At 58.0% G+C, this 22,294-nt stretch overlaps 2 protein-coding genes across 4 annotated transcripts; one reads left to right on the top strand and one right to left on the bottom strand.

The window, feature by feature from the left end:
• The first annotated feature begins 1,016 nt into the window (after positions 1-1,016).
• Positions 1,017-7,924, top strand: CFL1 (cofilin 1). The gene is made up of 4 exons (XM_067544088.1): positions 1,017-1,171; positions 4,291-4,598; positions 5,944-6,020; positions 6,761-7,924. Exons 1-4 carry the CDS (start codon positions 1,169-1,171, stop codon positions 6,871-6,873), a joined length of 501 nt encoding a protein of 166 aa, XP_067400189.1. The 5' UTR covers positions 1,017-1,168; the 3' UTR covers positions 6,874-7,924.
• An 850-nt stretch (positions 7,925-8,774) lies between these two features.
• Positions 8,775-21,458, bottom strand: SNX32 (sorting nexin 32). 3 transcript variants are annotated; one of them, XM_067544085.1, is made up of 13 exons: positions 21,338-21,458; positions 20,980-21,084; positions 20,597-20,707; positions 16,949-17,070; positions 16,582-16,705; positions 15,888-15,992; positions 13,119-13,233; positions 12,638-12,713; positions 11,819-11,858; positions 11,313-11,399; positions 11,012-11,171; positions 10,788-10,873; positions 8,775-10,188 (listed from the first exon to the last, which is right to left on the bottom strand). In XM_067544085.1, the coding sequence occupies exons 1-13, from the start codon at positions 21,377-21,379 to the stop codon at positions 10,132-10,134; spliced, it is 1,230 nt and encodes a 409-aa protein (XP_067400186.1). In that variant the 5' UTR covers positions 21,380-21,458; the 3' UTR covers positions 8,775-10,131. The 3 variants fall into 3 exon arrangements, with proteins under 3 accessions (XP_067400186.1, XP_067400187.1, XP_067400188.1); XM_067544086.1 differs by having other exon boundaries at positions 11,313-11,396; XM_067544087.1 differs by having other exon boundaries at positions 13,128-13,233.
• Between the last annotated feature and the right edge of the window lie 836 nt (positions 21,459-22,294).

Here is a 22,294-nt window from a genome sequence, read left to right as displayed (position 1 = left end):
GGTGCATGCGTTGGAGGGGGGCTATGGCTCCCGCTAGGGCAGCCCAGGGCCCTCCTCCCTCGGCCCCATATACTCAGAGGTGGGGGGGTGCTTCCCAGGCCGCGGCTGCCCCAGATGTCCTTATAAGGAGTGGATGCTGCAGGAGGCGGGGCTTTTTTCTGTGCCGCTGTTCACGCCCTTATTTGGAAGCGACGCAATGAGAGGGGAGGAGGGACAGGCTGGGCAGCTAGTCAGGCCCAACAGAAACATCCTCCCTACCCTAAACTCTGAGCAGGGCTCTGTTCTAAACAGCAAGTAGCACACAGAGCTGCAAATGGTGCCCGCAAGAAGTTGACAACTGCTGCCTTAGAGCCTGTCTGTCTGTCTGTCTTTGCACGCACAGCTGTCCATCCCCATAACCCCTCCCCATCTCTCTGCACTGCCTCCCCATCCAGCCCCCGGACGAGCCTGCTCAGCATCTCCTTAATAACGTGATTTATTATCACAACTGTTATTCCCAGGCGAGGCCCAAGAACCTGGGGGGATTTAATGGGGGAGGCCAGACCTGGGCCCCGAGCCCCTTCCTCCCTGGGTCCCACTCCTGGGGACTGGTTCCCAGTCCCTCCTGCTTTAACCCACTAGATCCTGCTCGCCTCCCAGAGCCAGGGGAAGAACGCAGGAGTCCGGGCTGCACCTGCCCCCATCACAGCAGCGGGTCTAAGACGATTAGCAGCAGGGGGCGGCGGCGATTAAACCACATTTCCAACCATTCAATGGGCCCGGCTCGCTCTATGTGACCCATGATGCACTGCAGCGGCAGGCCAGGCCGTCCCCGTGGGGGTCTGTCTTCTCAGACCCGACGCGCCAGGCTCCCTGCCCCCCCCCGCAGGACTACATCTCCCATGATTCCCCGGGCGACCGCTCTCACCTTTCCCTCGCGCTCCCTCCGCCATTTCCCCGCGCTTCGCGGCTCCCCACCCACCCGGCAGCGGGCGCGGACTCCATTTCCCTGCGTGCCCCGCGGCTGGCGCCGGCCGGAAGTGCCTCCTCCCCCATAAAGCGGAAGCGGGCGGCCGGTCGGTTCGGGGCGGGGCAGTAGGACTTGGTCCCGACGCCGACCGAGCGAGGAGCTGCTGCTGCAGAGCGAGCCCCGCACAGCCCGGACCGCGATCCCCTTGCCCGCAGCACCATGGTGAGACCCGGCGCCGCCGCCATCTTGTGCCCCGCCGCCATCTTGCCTTTGAGGCGCCTATGGGATCCATAGGGGAAAGGGGGGCTGATGTGCCCGCCAACGCTCTGTAGGAGGCGCCTGTAAGAGCCATCGGGGAGCCCGCTGCCTCCCTATGGGAGCCGTAGCCGCGATCTGCTCTCGCCCCCCACGTGCTCAATGGAGGCGGTGGGGCGCTGTTGGGGGGTCTATGAATGGGAGCTCCATAGGAAGCCTCTTCCCCCCCATGGGATCTGTAGGGGCTGTTTGTCTGCTCCCTCCTATGTGGGGGCTATAGGATCCATGGACCTCTCGCCCTTCCTGTGGGGTTCCCTCCTATCCCCTCTGGGATCCGTATGGAGGTGCCTCCTGGATTCATAGCTGGTGTCTGCTTTCTTCTTCCCCTACGGGTTGGGAATCGGGATCTGTATGAGGGGCTTTTATAGGCTGTCTATAGGCCCTATTGTGGCCACTTCCCTTTATAAGTGTAGGTGTGGCAGGATGTGGATGGGAAAAGTCCCATGTGGGGTTGGGTCCCTTCTCCCACCCTCTGATGGGCTGGGGGCTAGTTCTCTCTTGGGGGGCAGATCCTTACAGGGGCTGCTATTGTGTCCTAGCTGGAAGTGGGGGGTGACAGAGGGAGATTCCCCAAAGCATGGGGTTTGAGGCTTGCCAGTCACTCCCAGTCCCATCCTTTCTGCATGATGCCCTGGCCCCACTGATCTGTGGGATCCTCTGAGCTGAGGGGCCCCATGTCTGGAGGAGTTAGCTTTCCAGCATCGCTTTGGGGTGGTGAGATGCAGGTGACATTTTATGTGTCAGATGGTGCCAAGTCATGAATGGGGGGGGGCCTGCTGAGGGCTGCCAGAGATGTGGGAGGGATGCAGGAGAGGCTGGGGGGGGGGGGGATTCTCTGATCCCTGTTACACAGGAGGTCTGAGGAGAGAACTATAATGGTTTCTTCTGATATTAAAATCTGAATCTAAGCTGAACCAGTCTCTGTCCCCTGCATTCACCTAGCTCCCCCCAGATCAGTGAATCCACTGTTGCTATTAGGCCCCACTTCCAGACTCGGCACCCCATCATTCCTCTCCGATGATGCCGTTGGTGCATGCTTGGCAAAATGTCTGACTCCATCTCTGCCTCGTGCTCCCAGCCCCAGTTCCCAGCTCATGCCCTTGCCAAAACGTGCTTCACCCAGGGCAGCAGGGAGCCCTGATGGCCCTTGACTGCTCTGGATTGTCTTGGAGGGAAGGGGGGTGCCCTCCCTCAGCCGATGCAGCCCTCCCAGTGCTGGTGTGCCTGAAGAGAGATGCTGGTGGGGGTGTTGAGGGAGAAGGGAGAGGTGCTTGTTTAACCTGGTGCATGGGCTCCTAGCCTCGTACCTGACTGGAGATTAGTGGTGACCACATCTTGCGGGGAGGGGGTGGATTGCAGTGGAGGGTGTGTGGGGAGACTTGGGGGGTGGATTACAGGGGGATGAAGGGTGCAAGGAAACCTGGGGGTGATCAGCACAGTCTGCAGGCATGATTGGCATTGATTAATATTTACAGGGTTATGTGTTTTACCATGGGCTCAAACAGGACTGCTGGGCCAGGGAACAAAAGCCCTTTGGCCTTCGATGGGCCCACTCGATTAGCAGGCTTAGGGGCTGCTCCTGGCTGCATCGGCCTCGCTGCAGGGGTGGATGAATTGGCTGAAGTAGGCAGGCTGGGGGAGCCACCACAGTGCTGGCCCCTGACTGGCCCTGTTCTGAGCCCTGCATTGCCCCCGTTCCCCTTTTGGTTCTCGCTCCCCCCTCACTGGGGCTCAGCAGCAGCAGCCGCTGGCTGGTGCTTCCCCTAAAACAGCCTCCCTTCTCCATATAAGAGCATATCGCTGTGGTGCTTTGCCCGGCCAGCTTCGGCGGCCAGCCTCGGCTGAAGGGCTGGCTCGGGTCTCGGCTGTGGGGGGGAGCGAACCCTTGGGATCATCCACAGGGAACCTGGTCAGGGACTCGTGGGGTGCTGGGTGATTAAAATTTGCGGGGGGGTGGCCCTGAACTACTCAGATTAGCCCCTGTGCAGTCAGGCAGTGGAGTGTGAAGTGCTATGGCAGGGCCCCAAATAATGCGGCTCTCAGTCTGGAGGTGTCAAGCCCACCTTTCTCCCCATCCCCACTAGAGCAGCGTGCGGGGTGCTGTGCTCTGAACCCCAGGCCAGGAGGGAGGGTGTCTTGGAGGCTCACCAATCGTAAAGCAGCTGCTTGGGGGGGGGGGGGCCAGGGCGAATGGAGGTTGTAGGGAGCTGCCTTGTGGGGGCTGGGGTTAAATGGGCGGGGGGTAGCAGATTCTGGTGGAGGCACAGGGTGAACATGGCGGGTGGCGGCACAGAGGGGTGGTGAGTGGGTGAGTTGGTTTCCTCCTGGGGCGAATGGGGGCAGGCAGGGCTCGGAGGGGGGAGGGTTGTCGTGCCATCCCTGCAGACAGTTGGTTGCGGCAGGTCCTTTGCCCCGGGGCAGCCCTGTGGGGGAAGGGCCCAGGCTGCTGGGCTCTGATGGGGAAGCGGCGGGTATGGCCTCTTTCTGCAGAGGTCACGTGCCCTGCCGTTTCCTGTGTGGCGTTTCAGGTTCCCTCATGGCGCCTGCCTGGGGCGCTTGCGTAAGGCATTGACACGGTGCTTCCCGTCGTGTGTGCCTGTGCTGAGCTCCCCGGTGCAGCACCTGGGGCCGGGGCCCCAGCAGCCCCACTGGTTTGCTGCTGGCCCTTGTCTGGCCTGGTGTAACCACCAGTAGTGTCCACAGCTGGCCTGATCCAGCTGCGAAGCCCATGGCAGCTGTGGGGTTAATCCTCTGGGCCATTGGCTTAGGGGCCTGGTAGTGTTTGTGGGCCCCAGCTCTGACTTACCTGGCCCTCAAGGCCTCTTGGTGTGGAGCAATAATCCCTCCCTGCTTGGCTTCTCTTGCGAAGATTTGCCCCTTAGGTCTAGGAAGCCCCAGTATCTCCTGCCCATGGCCCCTAGGAGTTGATATGTGAGGTGGGGCTGGTACCCCAGCACTAGGCACCTCATTGCCCAGCCTTTGGGGGCTGCAGGAGCCCTTAATGCCCCCTCTTCTCCCCCCCACAGGCATCTGGTGTAGCAGTCTCTGATGGAGTGATCAAGGTCTTCAATGACATGAAGGTGCGGAAGGCCTCCACCCCCGAGGAGGTGAAGAAGCGCAAGAAGGCAGTGCTGTTCTGCCTGAGTGAGGACAAGAGAAACATCATCCTGGAGGAGGGCAAGGAGATCCTGGTGGGGGACGTGGGCGAGACGATCGATGACCCCTATCTGCACTTTGTCAAGATGCTCCCGGAGGCTGACTGCCGCTACGCCCTCTACGACGCCACCTACGAGACCAAGGAGAGCAAGAAGGAGGATCTGGTCTTTGTCTTCTGGTAGGGCCGTGTCCCCGCCCCATTCCCTCCAGTGTGGTGCTGCCCTCTTGCCCCTCCTGGCCACATCCCTGTCTAGCCACCAGCTAAGGACCCCTCCTTCTAGCTACTGGGGGAGCCACACCCTTCTCCTTGGTCACTCGCTGGTCCCCTGCAGCATCATGTGCCCCTATCCCTGCTGGCTGGACCCATCTGCACAGCACCCCCTATTCTGGTGATGCCCCAGTCCCCTGTTCTGGCCACACCCCTCTCCAGTGTGCCCTTCATCACCCTCTGTCCCTATTGTACCTGCTGCATCTTCTAGTAGAGCCACGCCCCCCAGCCTGGGGTGGGCCCTTTGCCCCGCCCCTTTCTGGCCCTGCTCCACACCCCCTCTGGCCATGCCTCTGCCTCCAGGCCTGAGAAGCCCCCTGGCTCCCTCTCCCCCTGCCAGCAGTGACACCCCTTCCCTCTGCAGAGCTACAGTGAAAGCTGCCTTTGTTCACCCAGTGCCAGCACCCGGCCCCTCTGCTGGCGGAGCAAGCCCAGCAGGGAGTGCCAGCTGCTAGCTTAAAGGGGCTGCTGGCTGGCCAGCTGGCAGTGGGGCCCACAATGCTAGGGCAGGTGGGAGGGGCCAGGGGCTCTAGGAGTGACCCAATCAGTGCGTCCCGTGCAGGGTCTGCCAGCCCCCAAGCCCAGCCAGGGTGCCCCCTCCAGGGTGCGCACCGTGCTCCAGGGCTTCTGAACACATTAGCTTCTTCCTGGTCTGGGGCCAGCTAGAGGCACGGAGAGGCTGCACGGGTGGGAGTTGTGGAGGGCATGAGTGGGTGCAGATGGTGGGGGGGCATTAATGGGGGGCACTAAGTGGGTGCTGGGGGCAGGAGAGTTAAGACCAGCCTGGATTTGAAACTCTCTGCCCAGTGGAGCTGCTCGCAGGCCAGTGGGACAGGGAGCTGCTGTGTTGGCTGAAACCTGTTTGGGGGTGGCATTTATAAAGGCCCTTAGTGGGATGGGCACAGAGCCACCCTGCTGCCTCTGCCAGGCATGGCACTGAGACCCGGAGCCACCCCCGCCTTGCTGACCCCTGCAGTCTCTCTCCTGGGCCTCCCCACCCACAGCCCCCAATGGCCATGGCTATTCTCCTTGTGCTGCCTACTGGGAATCTGTCCCTAGGGTGCTGTTACTAGTGTGTGGCCTTGGGCGGGAGGGGGCTCCTCCCCTGCTCCTTTCAGCCCGTGTGGTTGCTTTGTCCTCTTAGATGTCACTGTGCCCCGGTGGGGGGGCTGTCTGAGACCCTGGGGGCTGGGCTGTGCCTTGGGGAAGGCTCCAGTCCCTGGTGTAGGTCTGAGTCCCTCCCCTCTCCCTGCAGGGCCCCAGAGAGTGCCCCCCTCAAGAGCAAGATGATCTACGCCAGCTCCAAGGATGCCATCAAAAAGAAACTCACAGGTGAGTAGAGTCCTGCGCCCCCGTCAGGCTGTGCCCTGCCACCTCTGGGGCCCAGCCCATGGCAGGTGAGCTAGCTGGCAGCTCTGCAGTGGGATGCCAGACCAGCTCCCAGCCCTCATGGGTTGCTGTGTGAATAGAGCCCCATGGTCTGCCTGTGGCTGCGAAGGCCAGGCCCAGCTGTGCTCTGGCCCCTGGGAGTTAGCACCTGCCTGGCCTTGTGATGCCAGGATTTCTGGGTTCTAACCTGGCTCTGGGAGGGAGTGGGGCAGCTAGTGGGTTAGAGCCACTTGGGGGTGGCTCAGGTCTGGACTTGTCTCCTTCCTGCATTAGGAGGCAAACACCCCCCTCCACCCCCTGCAGGCTGGGGTGTCAGTTTGCTGGGAGATGCTGCATAAACACAGCCTGTGATCCCAGAGGATGGGGCAGTGTGGTGGGGGAAGGACCTAGCCTGGGGTGGGGCAGAGCTGGGAGCACAGGGGTGGAGCCCTGAGTTCTCAGGCCCCTGGTCAGATGGTGCCCTTGACAAGGCTGCAGCAGGGCTTCTTGGCCTGGGGGTTCACAACCTCACTGCCCTGCCCATAGGGAATGAGGGAGAGGGGGCATGGATCCGATCCTGGCTGGAGCCCAGCTGGGGAGCAGGGTGTCTGGCTGCATCTGGGAGGGAGGGAGAGGTTCTGGCTAGATGGGGTTGATCTCCAGTCTGAGGCTTCCCCTAAGCCTCCCCATTTCGCCCACTCCAGGTATCAAGCATGAGTTGCAAGCAACCTGTTACGAGGAGGTGAAGGACCGCTGCACCTTGGCCCAGAAGCTGGGCGGCAATGCCGTCGTCAGCTTGGAAGGGAAGCCCTTGTGAGCCGCTCCCAGTGCCAGTTTATACCGGAGCTTCCATGTTAATCAGTCCTGTGCTACCGTTTTGGGGGTGGGAGGGCGGGGGTGGGGGGATAATTCCTTTAGATAACGTTCAGATTCTTTGCCTCCTAAGTCTCCTTCTCCGGTTTGCACGATCAGAGTCCCTGAGACACTCCACAGCCCGGCCTTGATTGCTGTGCCGGGCATCTGCCAAACCCACAGCCGCCTCAGTTACCTGGAACTTCCGCCTTGGAGCCCAAGGGCACCATTCCCTGGGCACTGTAGCTTCTGCTCCAGGTCCTGGCCATTCCACCATCAGAAGGGACCATGCATTGAACTCCCTAGTTTGGTGTCTAGAGACACCAAGAAGGGACCGCTCTGCAGCTCAGTATGTCGGTCTTGGGACCGTTCCACCCTTCATGGGAATCATCCCTGAGCTCTGTCTAGTTCTGGGACCATTCCGGCAATGTCTCCTTCAAAGATTGATCAGGGACCAACTGGCTTCATCATAATGTTGCCCTCTCCTGACATCCCATCTCAAATATTCCATAGGGCTGAGGTCTCGATGGCCAGATCATTGCTGGCCAAGGTGTTTCCAAAAGGGGTTAGTGACTGAGGGACCCTCCAACAGCCAACTCCAGGTCTCGATCCACTAGCCGTTTCTGGTGGAAGGTGACATCCTAGTAGCTTCTCTTAACTTCATCCCTGTAGCCTCCTCCTGACTCTGGAATTAGAAATTTCTGGTGTGTGTGTAAATTTTTTTTTTAAGGGTTTTGTGTTTTTGGTTTTTTTGAAACCATGAAAGATGCTGATTCTCTCTGGCCCCAATGGAAGAGCTGGGGGTGTCCCTGGAAAGCAAACCCCTGCTGCCAACTCCTCCATGACTTAGTGGCTTTGTGCTTGTTTGTAGTACTGTGTATAAATGGAATATTGTGGAGAAACTTGCAAAATTTAAGTAACTGGGGGCTGGGACACACCCTTCCAGTGGAACTTGCTAATATGGAAGCAGCACCTGTAATGACCTTCAATAAAAAAAACAATAATAATGCTAACAACCTATGGCCCTGCTTGACTTTATTTGGAAGGTGGGAGGCCACCAGGGAAACTAAGGCATAGGGTCATGAGGGCTGGGAATGGAACCCAGGAGTCCTGGATCCCCAGCTGGAAGTAGAACCCACCCCACCTCAGGCTGTACTGCTGGAGCCTGCAATCAGTGCTGGCCTAGTGTGTGGGTGGCCATAGGAGCTGGGTGTGGCTGCTGCTTTATCAGTAACAGCAGCTGCCTTTCCCTGCAAGACACACACAAGTGCAGTGCAGGGGATGGGAGCAGATCCCTGCCCATGGCCACCTCCCTCCTGTACTACTTGTAACCTGGGAAGTGGGCGAGCACAAGTCTGCCCACTGCTAAAGGCCCCTCCCCCAGCCTAAGGGGAGGGGTCCTTGAGCCCAGGATACAACTGATTAAGGGGGACAACTAATGACAAAAACCAGGAAGGGGCATGGGGGTCACAGGTTTAAATGAAGGGAACTAGAAAGGGACAGCGAGCAGAGAATGCCTGGGCTGCTCCTCACCCTTCCTGCATCCATGCTGGGAGTTGGTGCCACACCTCTCAGGTCTGTTAGGCCTGGCTTGGTGCCCCAGCCCCTCCTGGTGGGCATTCAAAGTGTCCCATGCTGGGTGTGAGGGAGCAGCGGTGGCAGGACCTGCAAGCTCTGCCTCCTAAGGATGCCTGGTGCTGGCCGAGCCTGGGGAGGGGTAAGGCCTGGGCGGGGGGGGGATTTGCTGGCTTCCTGCTGCAAGGGGCTGAGCTCCCCCAGCCACGCTGCTCCTTCCCACTGCTAAAGGGGGTGGGATGACAAGGGGGGCAACGGTGCTGCCCACTCCCTGCTCTCACCACCTCTTGGGGTGCTGCTCCCAGAAGCCACCCCCAGCCTCAACCTGTGTGACTGGGGGAAAGGGGGTGGTAGCTTTACCCCCCAAGAGCTATCAGTACAACTGGGTGATGCTAACCTGCTCTAATCCCCCAGCCTCGGGGGGCTAGAACCCAGGAGTCCTGGCTCCCAGCCTCCCCCTTGTCTAACTGGACCCCAGCGGAGTGGTGTGCAGAAGCAAAGGGGGGGGTTCTACTCCCCAAGGGGGTGCTGGGAGCCAGGACTCCTGGGCTGGGCCTGGCCTGTGTGGGGGGTGGTGATCTTTTTTTAAGGCCAGTCCCTGTCCTGTCATGTACAGCCTCAGCTGGAGAGGGGCCCCCTCTGCCCTAGGGCGTATTCCCTCACAGGGAGGCAGAGCTCTCTCTGGCAAGGCCTGAAGCCCCAGCAGCTGTGTTGTCCTTGCTGGGGGAGGCCCAGCCTCTCATGCCCCACAGCAGTGTGTTCGCAGCAGCTCAGGCTGCTAGGACAGCTTCCCTGCTATGGGAAGCTGGGGCCCCAGCTGAAGGGCGGGGAGGGGGCAGGCCACGGGCTGGGGCGGCCAAGGTGAGCAGCTGTGGAGGAAGCAGGGCCAGAGCCTTGGTGCCAGGTGCTGGGCCCTGCGTGAGGCTGCAGGTTTGGGGGGGGGGTTGATAATGAGGCTGCCTTGATGCAAAATGGGCCTTTATTGTGAGTTTGGGGTGGGAGGTACAGAGCCATGGATGGACAGATGGCCTGGGGTGGGAGGAGTTGAGTGAGAACCGCTGCAGCCTGTGGTGTCTTGTCTTCCTACTTGTCTCAAGCAGCTCACCCGTCCCCTGCATCCTCCCTTCATTCTGCCCCTCCTCCTCCAGCTGGTGCTGGGAGCTGGAGTCTAGCCTGGCTTCTTGTGCAGGGCTAGAACAGCTCCCCATGCACCTCAAAATCTTCCCGTGCCCCGTCATGGGGTCTTAACACAGGGTCTGAAGGGGCTCACCTAAGAGATACAGTAAGACCTGGCTCCCAGCCCCCCCTGCTCTAACCTTCCAGAAGTGGGGCTAGAACCCCCGAGTCCTGGCTCCTACATCCTCTCCCTGCTCTCATCCCCTCCCCTCCTAAAGCACTGCTGGGCTGCAGGTGTCTCTGGGAGGCCAAGGGGGGATAGTTAATGGGGTGGTGGGAGTGTTGCCCCCCCCTCAGTCAGCTGTGCCCCTGGAGTTGGCAGAGCAGGTACGGGGGGGGTGGGCTTGAACGGTAGCATGGCTGGGACAGGGCACCATGGGGCTGGGTTACGAGGGGGCAGCAGGAGCGCTGGGGGGTCTCTGCCCCAAGGAGCTGAGAGGCCCCTTCGGCAGGTGAGGGCTGGGTGGCAGCGTCAGGCATCGTCGCCCTTCAGCGCGATCAAGGTGTTCCGCAGCAGCAGGCTACTGGCCTGGAAGAGAGGGGAAGGAGTTAGAGGGGGGTGGCCCCCCATGTGTGACACGTGACTCCACCCCCTCCCACAGCGGGGCACAGAACCCAGGGGTCCTGGCTCCCAGCTAACTGGGTGTGGGCCTGGTATTGCAGGGACTGCAGCTGTGTGCAGGACCCACGCTTGTCTCTGCTGCCCCCCGCAGGCCTCACTTGGGAATTGCAACAGAGGACAAGGTCTGCGCCGAGGTCAGGGGGTGCTCAGACAATCCTTCAGCCCCTCACCCCAGAGTGCCGCATGGAACAGAGCGCACGGTGTGGGGGGGGGGAGCAGAGTACACACTGGGTGAAGAGGGGGACCCTGATCAGCTAACAGAGAGATGGGGGTCACAGTTCAGGTTTGGGGTGGAGGCAGGTGGCTGGGGGTGGGGGAGAACTGAGGCACCCCCCCCAGGCGTCCCAGTTGGGGTTGGACAAGTCCCTGGAGGATGGAGGGGAGGTGGGAGTTGCTGCGGTTTCCCACTCAGGCTGAGAAGGGGGAAGGACCCCAGGAATAGCAGGGAGGTGGGTGGCCGCTGAGGGTCCCAGGTAGGGTTGTGGATTTCTGGGCCTCTCTGATACCTTAGCGTGTTTCAGCTCCAGCTCCGCCAGCTCGATCAGGTTCTTACGAAAGGCGGAGATTCGACGAGACTTGAAATCAGTCAGTTCTGCCCAGGGAGAGAGATGGGAACAAGGAGAGAACCCAGGAGTCCTGGATCCCAGCCCCCTGCTCTAACGCATTAGCCCCCCTAGAGCCAGGGACAGAACCAGGAGTCCTGGCTGGCTCCTAGCCCGTCTGTACTCACCTTGCTTGGCAGAGGCAGATAGCCGTTCAAAGCGCTGGCAGCACAGCTGCTGATGGGCCTCCGCTGGCTTAACCTCCTTGTTCCTCATGCGGGCTCTGTCCAGTGCCTTGTTGGCATTCTCATAATCAGCCAGGGCCCGCAGGCGCCGATACAACAGATCCTGAGGACACAGACTGTTATATATCACCATGCCCCACCCCAGAGGTGGCTGCATCTCAGCGCTGGACAAGGGATCCCTGTGTTTGCAGCCCCTGTGCCGCACCCCAGAGGTGGCCACATCTCTGCACCATGCTGCCTGTACCTTGGCTGCCTGTGAGTCTCTCATGTAGTACTTGAGCAGGTCAGACAGCTTCAGATCCTCATCTGATGCTGCACGGCCCTCCAGCTTCTGGGGAGGAGGGGACAGAAGGGGGTCAGCATGGGGGGGGGGGGGCATTAATCCCACAGCTACTTCCACACCCCATCCTTCTGAGCTAATGTCAGCCCCCTCTGCTTAGAACCCCGAGGTCCCCAACACGCAGCCATAGGGGCACTAGTGAGCGGGGGTGCAAGGCCTCCTGAGAAGGGGGCTGGAGGTGCGGAAGGGGGGACTAGATGACCTCCTGAGGTCCCTTCCAACTCTGTGATTCTATGACATGAAGGCCCTGCCTCCCCACTGCAGGGTCTTTGGAGAAGGGCTGATCCTGGTTGTGGGGTTCAGAGGAGGGTGGGGGACACCAGGGGATGAAGGGGAGAAGCCCCAGGGCAGAGGGGGCCCATGGCAGAGAATGGGAGGGGGAGCGGCCCCTCGTGGGGGCCCTCACTCACCCGCAGCCATTCAAAAAGTTCAGCCAGTTTCAGGAAGCTCCTGGGGAGTGAAGGGGAGACTCATCAGTAACGCCCTCCCCTCCCCCCGGTACTGCCCCACCAGTAACACTCCCATTATCGCCCCCTCCCCCAGACCACCAGTGTCCTAGTTCCCCCTATGCCTCTCCCCTACATTAGGGTCCCCCTGATACAGCATGCCCCCCCAAAGAGATTACCTCCCTATGTCGCATGGACAGCCCCCCAAGACTGGGGCACCCGCTGATCCCACCCTCTCACCAGACAGCACCCCAGCCCCCTCTGTGTCCCCTGCATCCTGCGCCTCATCAGACAGCACCTCTGCCCCTTGATGTCTCCTCCTGCAGCACACCACTCGCTCACCAGACAGCCCCTGGCCCCAGCTCCACACAAGGCTGCACCCCCCCCCCCAGCTCTGCCTGCGCCCAACCCCTATACCAACTATCCACAGGGCCCCCTTGCCACCACACTGGGCATCCCTCCCCCAAAACACCTCCTGCCCCACCACTCTCTCCAGCCGCTAATCCCCGTTTGGCACCCTAGGACGGGGGTGGAAGTATCCCCTGGGTCCCAGCTGGGGTCACTGCAGCGGGGAGCCCTGGAGAACCTGGCTGGCGCTGAGTGTATTCAGGGGGGGGGGCACATCTTATACCAGCCCCTCCTGAGTTTTGGGGAATAGGGGGGTTATTCAAGCCCCAATCCCAGTGCCTTTGTTCCCGACACAGCCGCCCCCTCCCCCAGCAAGCAGTTCTGGGGCCCCATGGGGGGGCTGTAGGGAGCCCTCTCCCTGCACCCAATACTCACATCTGGAGCTGGCGGACTTCCTGTGTGCCCAGGCTGCCCAGTGCCACCGAGATGGGGATATAGTCCTCTGCCAGGCCTGTATTGGGGGCAGCCGTCAGAGCAGGGAATGTACCCTGGTAGCCTGGGGACTCCCCCCCCCCCGAATCAGGAGTCCCTACCTCAGCCCCAGGAGCCCTATGGAGTTCCCCTCCCTTGAGCCTCCACCACCCTGCCCCTCTGGTAGGGGACAACTCCCAGGCATTTGCCACTCTTCCAGGGCATCCCTGGCCCTAAGCGCCCCCTACCCTCCTGGCCCCCGGGGGTTCCCCCCACCACAAGAACCTCCCACTCTAGGAGAGACACTCCTGAGAGAGGCACTACCAGGGGCCAGGGTGGGGCAGGCCCAGGGCCCTGGCAGGGAGAGCCTGGTAACAGGCCGTGCTGTAGGGGAGGGCTCCCCGTTCTGGAGGGACCAGAGAGAGAGAGAGAGAGAGACGCCCACCCCACGTACTCTTGTGGGAGCGCATGACGCGGTCGGCCTTGAGGCAGGTGTCACGCACGCGGGTGTGGTACTCCAGCAGGAACGTTCGCTCGTGCTCAAAGAACTCGTCCACCTCCTGCAGGGGGGGGGGGGAGAGATCAGAGGGTGCCCCGCACACAGCCCCACCCCAATGTGGGGGGAGGGGGGCTGCACACACCATGGAGCGCTGCACAGCTGGGATTGGGGGGGGGGGTGGACATATGGCCCTGCATTGGGGGGGGGGGCGAGGGGGGAATCTATGTGGGCAGGCCTAAGTGTTCACATGGGCACTGCTGTGGGGGGGGGGGGGGATTTGTGTGGGCCATGGAGCTGGGGGGTGGGCCAGATATGTGCATGCCAACTGCCCTGGGGGTGGGGGGGGGGGGGCGCGGTCGTCACAAGCTGTGCCACTTGCTGCAGTTGGGGGAAATCTGTGCAGGTCATGCCATTCTCTGCAATGGTGGTGGTGGGGACACTATGTAGGCCATGTTACTCTCTGCAGTGGGGTTTGTTGTGTGTGTGTGTGAGGGGGGGGGGGTGTCACAGCGACCCATTAGTGGTTTACTACTTTGTGTCAGCCACTCCTGTCAGGCCTGACACACTCACTACACCTAACACACTGTTATGATGTGACACGCTGTACCCCATGTACACCCTTACAGTGTGATGTGTATATCATTCGTGTTCACCCTTGTAGTGTAACTACGTATTGTCTAATGCAGCGTATGGACTGCTCATGACATACTGAACAGTATTGTTATGGCAGCATGTGCCCTGCAATGGCATGCAGACATACAGCTATCAAACCCTGCTATGTCACAGCCCCAAATGTGTGTCTCAATGCAGACAAACACAAAGCTGAGGTGCTACGCCCTGCAGCAGCAGACATACAGGAACAATGGACTGGCCTAATCACCTTTGAACACTTTGTATCAAGTGGAAGAACTCATGCCCATTGCTGGACATGGCTGATCAAGGGGTCAAGGAAACTTGTTAAAAGAAAGTGGCATCTTTGTCTCAGGGCTCTCCCTTGGAATCCATCTTCTAAGCAACTTCAAGGACTGAAAACTACCCCTGGGGGAGGCCCTGGTTGCAAGAGGCATCACAACCAGCCGTGGGTAAGCTAACATCACATTCTGACAAGCTATTGAAATATTAATCTTAGTTTAGGAGGAAAGTTGCCTTTTAGTTAATTGTGACCAACTCCTTGACGTTGATTTATATTAGTCTGATTTATATTCACTTAAATCTTGCTGTGGTCAAGAAATTTTTTTGTTTGTTTTATCTAAAACACTGGAAGTGGATTGAGTGTGTGTAAAGACTTCGCTTGGAGTGACAGAGCTGGGCAATTGATAAATTGATGGACAAATGTAAATGAGCTTGCGGGGTGCAGTGTACCGCACTGAACCCTGCTAGGCGGCAGTTCCCAGGGTTGCCTCTGGGGCTAGGGGTGTTTGCTGGGGGGGTCAGTCCCATGAGCAGCTGGTCACAAGCGCTCCTTCACTAGCCCAGGGACTGACTACTCGCAGGAGGCTGGATGTGGGCTGACCCAGGAATGGGGGGTTCCCACAGGAAAGCGGAGTAAGCCGGGGCCCTGGAGTGAGGAATTGGGGTGACCCAGCTACACACCAGTCCAGATTGCAGGGGGGAGTCACACATGAGATATACCCATAAAGTGGTATGTAAGCTATCATGGGAAAACTAACAACTCCCTGCTAAGAACATGCCTGTGTGATGCAGGCCAGGTGCTGTACAAAGAGTTATAAATATGCACGAGAATTTTGTTCTTCACAGGGGATTGGTGAGCCCAGCCTACCCCAGACAAAGGAATGTGTATTTGCTTAGCTGCCCAGCCTGGTCCTCAGGCAGAGCCAAGGAAGCACCTTTACATAAAAAGATGAACAAAGCCTCAACCTAGCAAGTGGGAGAGAGCCCCTTAGCTATAAAGAGAGGTGGGGGTCTGACCCTCAAACGATAAGCAACTGAATTAACTGCTTGTTTATAGTATTACCGGATTATAACGACAACGGATTCAAAGGGCCAGAGCTCTTGAAATCACAGGACACTGGGTCCTCCAGCCCAGGGGATTGAAGTGTCTGGGAACTGAGTTTAGGGGAGGAACCTGCTCAGGCAACGATTGTAACTTGCTGAAGTTACATTTCAGGTTTAGGAGCACATTCGTCCTTTTGTTTCTGTAACCCTTTCTATCGTCCCTCCTTCCAGGGGTGCCGCGTAAACCTGGGCCTTTTCATTTAATAAACTTGTTTGACTTCTACTACAGCCCAGTTCGGCGCTGGGACTGACTTTGGAGCGTTTGTCTAACCCCGGTTCTATCAGTGAGTGGCCCTGGATTGTCTCCCTGAAGGAGCAACGAACTTCATGGCTTCTGGGAGCGTTCCAGGAGAAGGCTGGCCACTGCAAATCTGTTTGGGGGAAGTCAGGACTGGGAGGCGGGGTATTGGGGTCACCCTGCTAACAGTAACTGGGCAGTGGAAGTCAGGCTGTGACCCGCATGCTTGTAGGCTGGTTGTTAGTGTCTGGGCTGTGAACCGCAACAGCAGAGCCTTAAAGGCACTCAGAGCTACAGGCTGGGCATTGATAAGCTCTCACTGGTCTGGACTGCACCCCGAAATGTCACGGGGGATCTGTGCAGGCCGTGCCACTCTCCATAGGTCGGGGAGGGGTGTCTTTCCCGGGTCCCCCTGGGGGTGCACATTCCACAGCACCTGCACGCAGCGGCTCGTCACTCACCTTCAGCCCGGACACCCCGGTGATGAGCACCTCGTCGGCTGACTTGACAATGTTCCGGAAGAAGCCGCCCAGCAGCTCCTTGCGGTTCTTGCCACGCACACTGAGCTGCAATGAGAGGGAGCACCAAGTGGGGGGGGGAGCAGGAGAGGGAGAGGGCCCCTCCAGGACGCCCTGTAACCCACACCCCTCCCAGCCCACCACAGGGGTGCTCAGAACCAGAGAAAATATGAGCGTTAGGGGAGGGATCTGCGCAGACGAGGGTGGGAGGGGAGAGGAGGGAAGGGCAGTGGGGGGAGAAGGAGGTGCCCCCCCTCACAAACCTGGCTCCTTCCAGGCCCTGTGCTCCTCCTTGCACTGTGGGAGGCAATCTCCCACAGCCCCTTGTTTGTGGGAGGCAGTGGAGATGGGAATGGCTTCAAGTTGGGTACCAGGGGCCTGTGCCAGGGAGACACAGAGCAAGCGACTGAGCGGGGGGGAGGGAGGGTTTGTAGCTCAGCCGTGGTGAAGGCTGCTCGTGGGGGATAGTTCAGTGGGGAGGAGGTGGGGGGTTCAGCAGGGGAGAGGAGAGCTGGGGGTCAGGGGCAGGCTTAGCAGGGGTTTGGGGGGCCCAGCAGGATCGGAGAGAGTCTCGGCTGGGGGGTCAGGTGACTCAGCAGGGGTGGGAGGCTCAGAGGAGGGGTGCTGGGGGTCTCACGTCTTGGTCGTATTCCAGGAAGACGTAGAAGTTGTGGTCCCGGCGTAGGACAGGATGGGCTGCCAGGCGCTGCAGGAACACCTCGTGCATTGCCACTGTCTTCTTAAAGATGGCTAGGTACTCCCTGGGGGAGATAGGTGGATGAGCATCTGCAAGGACAGTGCCTTCCCACTGCCTTCTAGCACACCCCCTCCCCCGAGCCTCCCATATCACCCCATGATACCCTGTACTGTCCCCCACAGTGCCCCCCACTGACCCCTCTGGATCACTCCTTGCTGACCTCCTGTACTGCCCCCAGGGCACAGTGCCCCCTAGTGCCACACTGGGGCGTTGAGGGCAGCCCCCACCCTTCCCTGGTGTCACTCACCCCTCCAGCTCCTGCTTCATTTTGGCGAACTCCTCCCGAGTCAGGGTGCTGTTCCCCTCCCCGAGGCGTTGCAGCTTCTCCCGTGATGCCTCAAAGTCGGGCCGGGGAGGCGCAGGGGGGATCTGGGCCGGGGGGGGGCGGGTGGAAGAACCAGGAGCAATATTAGCGCTGAGCCTTTCCTCCAGCCTCCCAAACCTCTGTGACCCTAACCACCCATGATTCCAGCTGTGGGGCAGACTGGGAGTGAGAGTGGAGCTGATGGCGGGCTATGCGGGAGAGAGGGCAGAGCTGACGGGGCCTCACCTTTGCAGGAGGGGAATGGTTTGGACAAGGGAAGTGGGGGGTAGAGCTGGAGGGGCTGAGAAAGGCTTCACAGCCAGTTGCTGGGGTGACAGGCTCAGAGCAGGGAAGGCCAAGGGCTCAGATGTCCTGTTTGGGGGATGGTGCCCAGGGCGAGGGCAGGGCTAAGAGGGCAGAGCCCTTGGGGGGTCCATCAGGGCAGGATGTCAATGGTGAGAGGATCCCCCTCCTCTATAAACACTCTGCCATCTTCACATACTCCTGCTTGTGGTCCTGGGTCACCCTCCGTTACAATTCACAGATCAGAAGGGCCCTCTGGGATCATCTAATCTGACCTCCTGGATAACACAGGCCATAGAACCACCTGGAATTCACTCCTGGCTGCGTATCAGCATTGACTCCTAATAGCAACAGTGCTGTTCCTTTTCAGAAAGTGCCACAGATGGAATCCATTGCATTTAAATGCTTCAGGTTGACAAGCTTCTTCATGATGAAGGGATCACTAATAGTTAAGCGGTGGCGATTTCCAGTGGCTACTCTATATTGGATGGCCAGCTGTCTAGGGCAGAGGAAGTGTGCACTTTATTTATCGCAGAGATTGCTGGAGAACAACTTGAACTAAGGAGAATGAAAAAGCAACACTGGATTACAGATGATGCCATCAAATTATGGGACAGGGAAAAAAGAGGTGCCGTGCAGAATGGATGCACTGGAAGGTTAGAATCAAGTCAGTGAAGGGAGGAGGAAATAGGCAATACAGGAAAAGAAATGTCTTGACTTAAGTGTCAAGAGGACCTGTTGGAATGATTGAAATCAATGGTGGAATAGTTTGGCGCAGCGCATTGAGGAAGCCTTTGAAAGATGTGACCTGAAAGGTGTATTTGAGATTTTGAAGGTCCTCATTGGATATCCATTCTCTCGGCTTCCGCCAGTTGAAGGCAAAAATGGAGAATACTGCCAGGATATGTGTGCGCAACAGGGCACTTCTGTGAATTAATGAACAGATCCCTGCCAAGATGTAAACTACAACTTAATCCAAAAATGAACCCAGCAGAAAACACACAAGTGACACAAGAGGAAGTGATGCTTGCAGTCAAACAGCTATGACATGATAAAGCACCTGCTCTTGACAATATTTCACCAGAACTGCTAAAGAGTGGAGGCCTGGATTGAGTTCACTGGCTTCATACAGACATCTGAAGAGTTTGGGAACCCGGTCCCTCTTTACAAATAAAGAGTGATCCGCTTGCTCAAATTACAGAGGAATAACGCTGCTGTCAATCCCAGGGAAGGTGTTTACCATCATACTACGGAGCCAGCTGAAATACTGTCTCAGCCCAAAAATGAGAGACAACCAGTGTGGCTTCTGCACAGGTTGAACTACAATCCACACTAGATATGCTCTGTGGGATGTTACTGAAAAACAACTAGCAGAATTTTAACACCGCATTTATCGATTCTACAGCTGCCTTTGACTCCATGCGTTGATCACCACTGAGGACACTTCTATGCCAGGATGGGGTGCCTGAGGACTTAGCAGTGAAAAAGAGAAGTAGCTATGGCAACCTAACCACCGGTGTAGCCAGCGCTAGGTCATAGAATCATAGGGTTAGAAGGGACCGCAAGGGTCATCTAGTCTAACCTCCTGCCAAGATGTCGGATTTGAATTCTTCCGTCGACTTAGCTACTGTTTCTCAGAGAGGTGAATTACCTACGCCAATGGGAGAACTCCTTTCGTCAGTGTAGGTAATGCCGCTGTAGCAGTTTAAGTGTAGACATTCCCTTAGTGTGCCTGCTGAAGGAACTGAATTGTGGTACATTTAGCTGGGTGAGGATCAATGGTTGTATGACAGACTGGTTTTCCGAAGAATCAGGGGTACACGAGGGATGCATTCTCTTACCTACATTATCTAATGTTCTGATAGTCTCTCTGATGACAAAACTGACTGTGGTCAAAGTAGGAGATGTGAAGCTGAAAGATTCATTTTTAGAGGATCTTTAGTGTGCAGGTATTATTGCCTTACTTGGAGAGTTTACTGACCAACTACAGCTCATGCTGGGAGAACTGTGAAAAGGAGCAGAAGCTATGGGTCTTAAGATCAATGGTGATCAAATCAAAGCTGTGTATGCCTCCTTTAAAACAGAGACAAATGACCTGCCAATGACGCATGTAGACAGAAATGACACTGAATGCATGAATGGGGTTATCTATCTGGGTAGTCATTTGTCAGCAGGAGGTTCTATAGCCGAAGAAGTTACACGTTGGATTGGTCCTGCGTTTCAGTATCTTCAAAGGCCTCTGGGCGGCAGGATGTCTGCGTGATAACTAAGATACAAGTGTTCAATGCGGTAGTGATGACAACTCTGTTGTACAGCACAGAAACATAGTCATGAAAAACAGCTGAGGAGAGGGAACTAAACAGTTTTCAGTGTCCAAATTTACATCATATTCTTAACATCTGTTGGTTTGATTTTGTCACAAACAAAGACATATGATCCTGGCAAGCTGCCATCTTGCATCAGTTGAGAAGAAGATTGCAGTGGTGGGGTCATCATAGTCAACACAGAGAAGGTGGTACACTTTTGCAGAAGGTTTATAGAGCTGAGGTCAAACAAAGCAGAGCATGAGGGCAACCACAAATGAGGCTGGAAAATGCAATTTTGAGGGATTTAAGAAACCTAAATCCTCCCATGCTGACTCTTTCTGCAGGAAGATTTTCAAGGAAGTTCAAGAAGGAAGTTCATTCTACGTGCACCACAGCTTTATCATAGCCATGCAACTCTGCTGCTGCTGTGAACTAGAGCAGATTAGAAAAATGGACTGAAAAATTGCCCATGATGGAGAATCCACCTCAGCGCTTGGTAGATTGTTCCATTAGTTAATTCACCTTGCTAGTACAAAGGGGCACCCTATTTCCAGTCTGAAGTTGTCTAGCTTCAACTTCTGGCCCTTGGATCTTGTTAGACCTTTATTTGATAGTCTGAAGAGCCCATCATCGAAGTTCTGTTCCTCACGTAGGCTCTCACACCCTGCTGCGATCAAGTCACCCCTTAGCCCTCTCTTGGTTAAGCTGAGCAGACTGAGCTCTTGGAGTCTCTCATTATGACAACACGTTTTCCAGGCCTTTAATCATTTTTGTGTCTCTTCTCTGAACCCAATTTAGTAACATCTTTCTTGAGCTGTGGACACCAGAACTTCACATGATGTTCTCCCCTTATGACACCCCTCCCCATAGTCCACCAGACCCTACCTCTTTATCATGATCCTCATGTCCCCTCCACCTCTTCTAGAGTCACCTTCTCCAATGTCCCCCTCACCCCCTCCACTCCCTCTCCACTCCCACTTACGATGATGCCAGCATATTCATCATTTTCAGAGAAGGTGTCATGCAGCCAAACAAACTCCTCATGCTGCCGGACCACAGAGAGCACTGGGCGGGTGAAGTGGGGCAGGGAGCTCTGCAACAGGAGGGCAGGGGATTAGACACCCCAAACTTAGCCCCCCCAAAATCCCCTTCAACATTTGAACCTGCCAGAGACCTCCCCAAACCAGGGATCCCCCAGAGACCATTCCAAATAGGGATGCCCAAGCCAGCCAGCCCCCCCAAACTTCGCTAGAGACATTCCTCAATGACCCTCCCAACACCAGAGCCCTATGGAGGGGAGACCCCCCATAGGGGACCCCTTCCACCCCCATCTCCCCAATCCACTCACCCCAGACTCCCCCTCACCTTGGTCTGGACAGTGAATTTCACCTTGTCCCGTTCGCTGACTGCATCTGAGATCTCGACCTGCAAGGAAGGATCAGCCGGGAGCTCCCCCGAGAGTGGGCAAGGCTGGGGAAGAGAGGAGCAGGCAGGTTAGATATAGAGGCCCCCAACCCCAGATCTGCTCACCCACAGCTCCACTGATTGGTGCCCTCCATCCCTACCTGCAGGCCCCTGCTCACCTAACACATGGCACCTGCCCTCCCACCCCCGGCTCAGCTGGTGTCCCTCAGTCCCGACCTGCGCGATGCAGGGCACTGCCCCTCCCGGGTAGGGAATGCGGCACACGACCCAGCCCTGGGCACGGTGGTCCTCGGCTCACCTTGCCCTCCTCCCCAGGCGGCATCTCCAGCGGCTCCTCCATGCGCCCCTAGGAAGAGACCGGCCCAGGATGCCCTGAAGATGGACCCAAGCTCAGGCCTCATCAGCTGACTAGGAATGAGGGGGTGGGAGGACAGCGGCTGGTGTCTCTTTAAATCGGTTGTGACAGCTATTCCACACCCTTCCTCCCATTGGGCAGTGGGCACGGAGTCCTCGCTCCCATTCGCTGGGATTCCCATCCGTCACCCACCAGGTGGCGGGAGGCGGGCATACCGTTTTAAGGTGGCACAGGGAGATAAGTCTGCGCGCTCTGCCTCCCTGGTTCCCAGCTGGGTAGGTGACCTCTGGCAGCTGCAGAGATGGGGGAGCAGGGAACCCTGAGAGGCTGCAGGGGGTGGCACTGGGGGCTGGAGGCATGGGCACCCTGGACACAGGTACAGCGTTGGGGCTCCGGACTTTGCAGGAGCCAGGGGGACCGGGGGCACTTTCTGTATCCCCCCCTCCGTGCTGAGATGGGGTAGGAGAGGCTGAGTCCCGATAGGATTCACCCATGGTGCATTATTCCCTGTATCGAGTTGGGGGAGGGGAGGAACATCTCGGACTTACGGCTCTGTCCCGGAGGTGTCTGTGCCTCTCCAGTCCAGCCCCAGGGCGCGGGATGGAGGGCTGGCTGGTTCAGGAGGGCTGGGCTGGGGGAACGGGTTAGGAGCTTTCTCCTCTAGGGGGCCCCGGTTCCGATTTGGCCCCAGGGGAGAGGGACTGGCTGGCTCAGGGGGTGGGGAATGGATGGTTCTTCTGTGGGTTGAGTTGGAGGTTCCAGCCCAGCTCCTGGTGGGGGTGAGTGGACACCTCCCTTGGCAGCTGGATCCCCGGGCCCAGGCGACCTGCCCACCACGAGAGTCAGGTCCTGGGGTGACTCCCCTTCCCAGGGATTGCTCTCCTGTTGCCCCCCATTCTG

Source organism: Emydura macquarii, unplaced genomic scaffold (assembly GCF_026122565.2).
Source record: "Emydura macquarii macquarii isolate MOO-44397 ecotype Brisbane River unplaced genomic scaffold, CSIRO-AGI_Emac_v2 contig_968, whole genome shotgun sequence".
NCBI classification, from domain to species: Eukaryota; Metazoa; Chordata; order Testudines; family Chelidae; genus Emydura; species Emydura macquarii.
The sequence above is the reverse complement of the archived record's forward strand: the minus strand, read 5'-3'. Positions and strand labels throughout refer to the sequence as shown.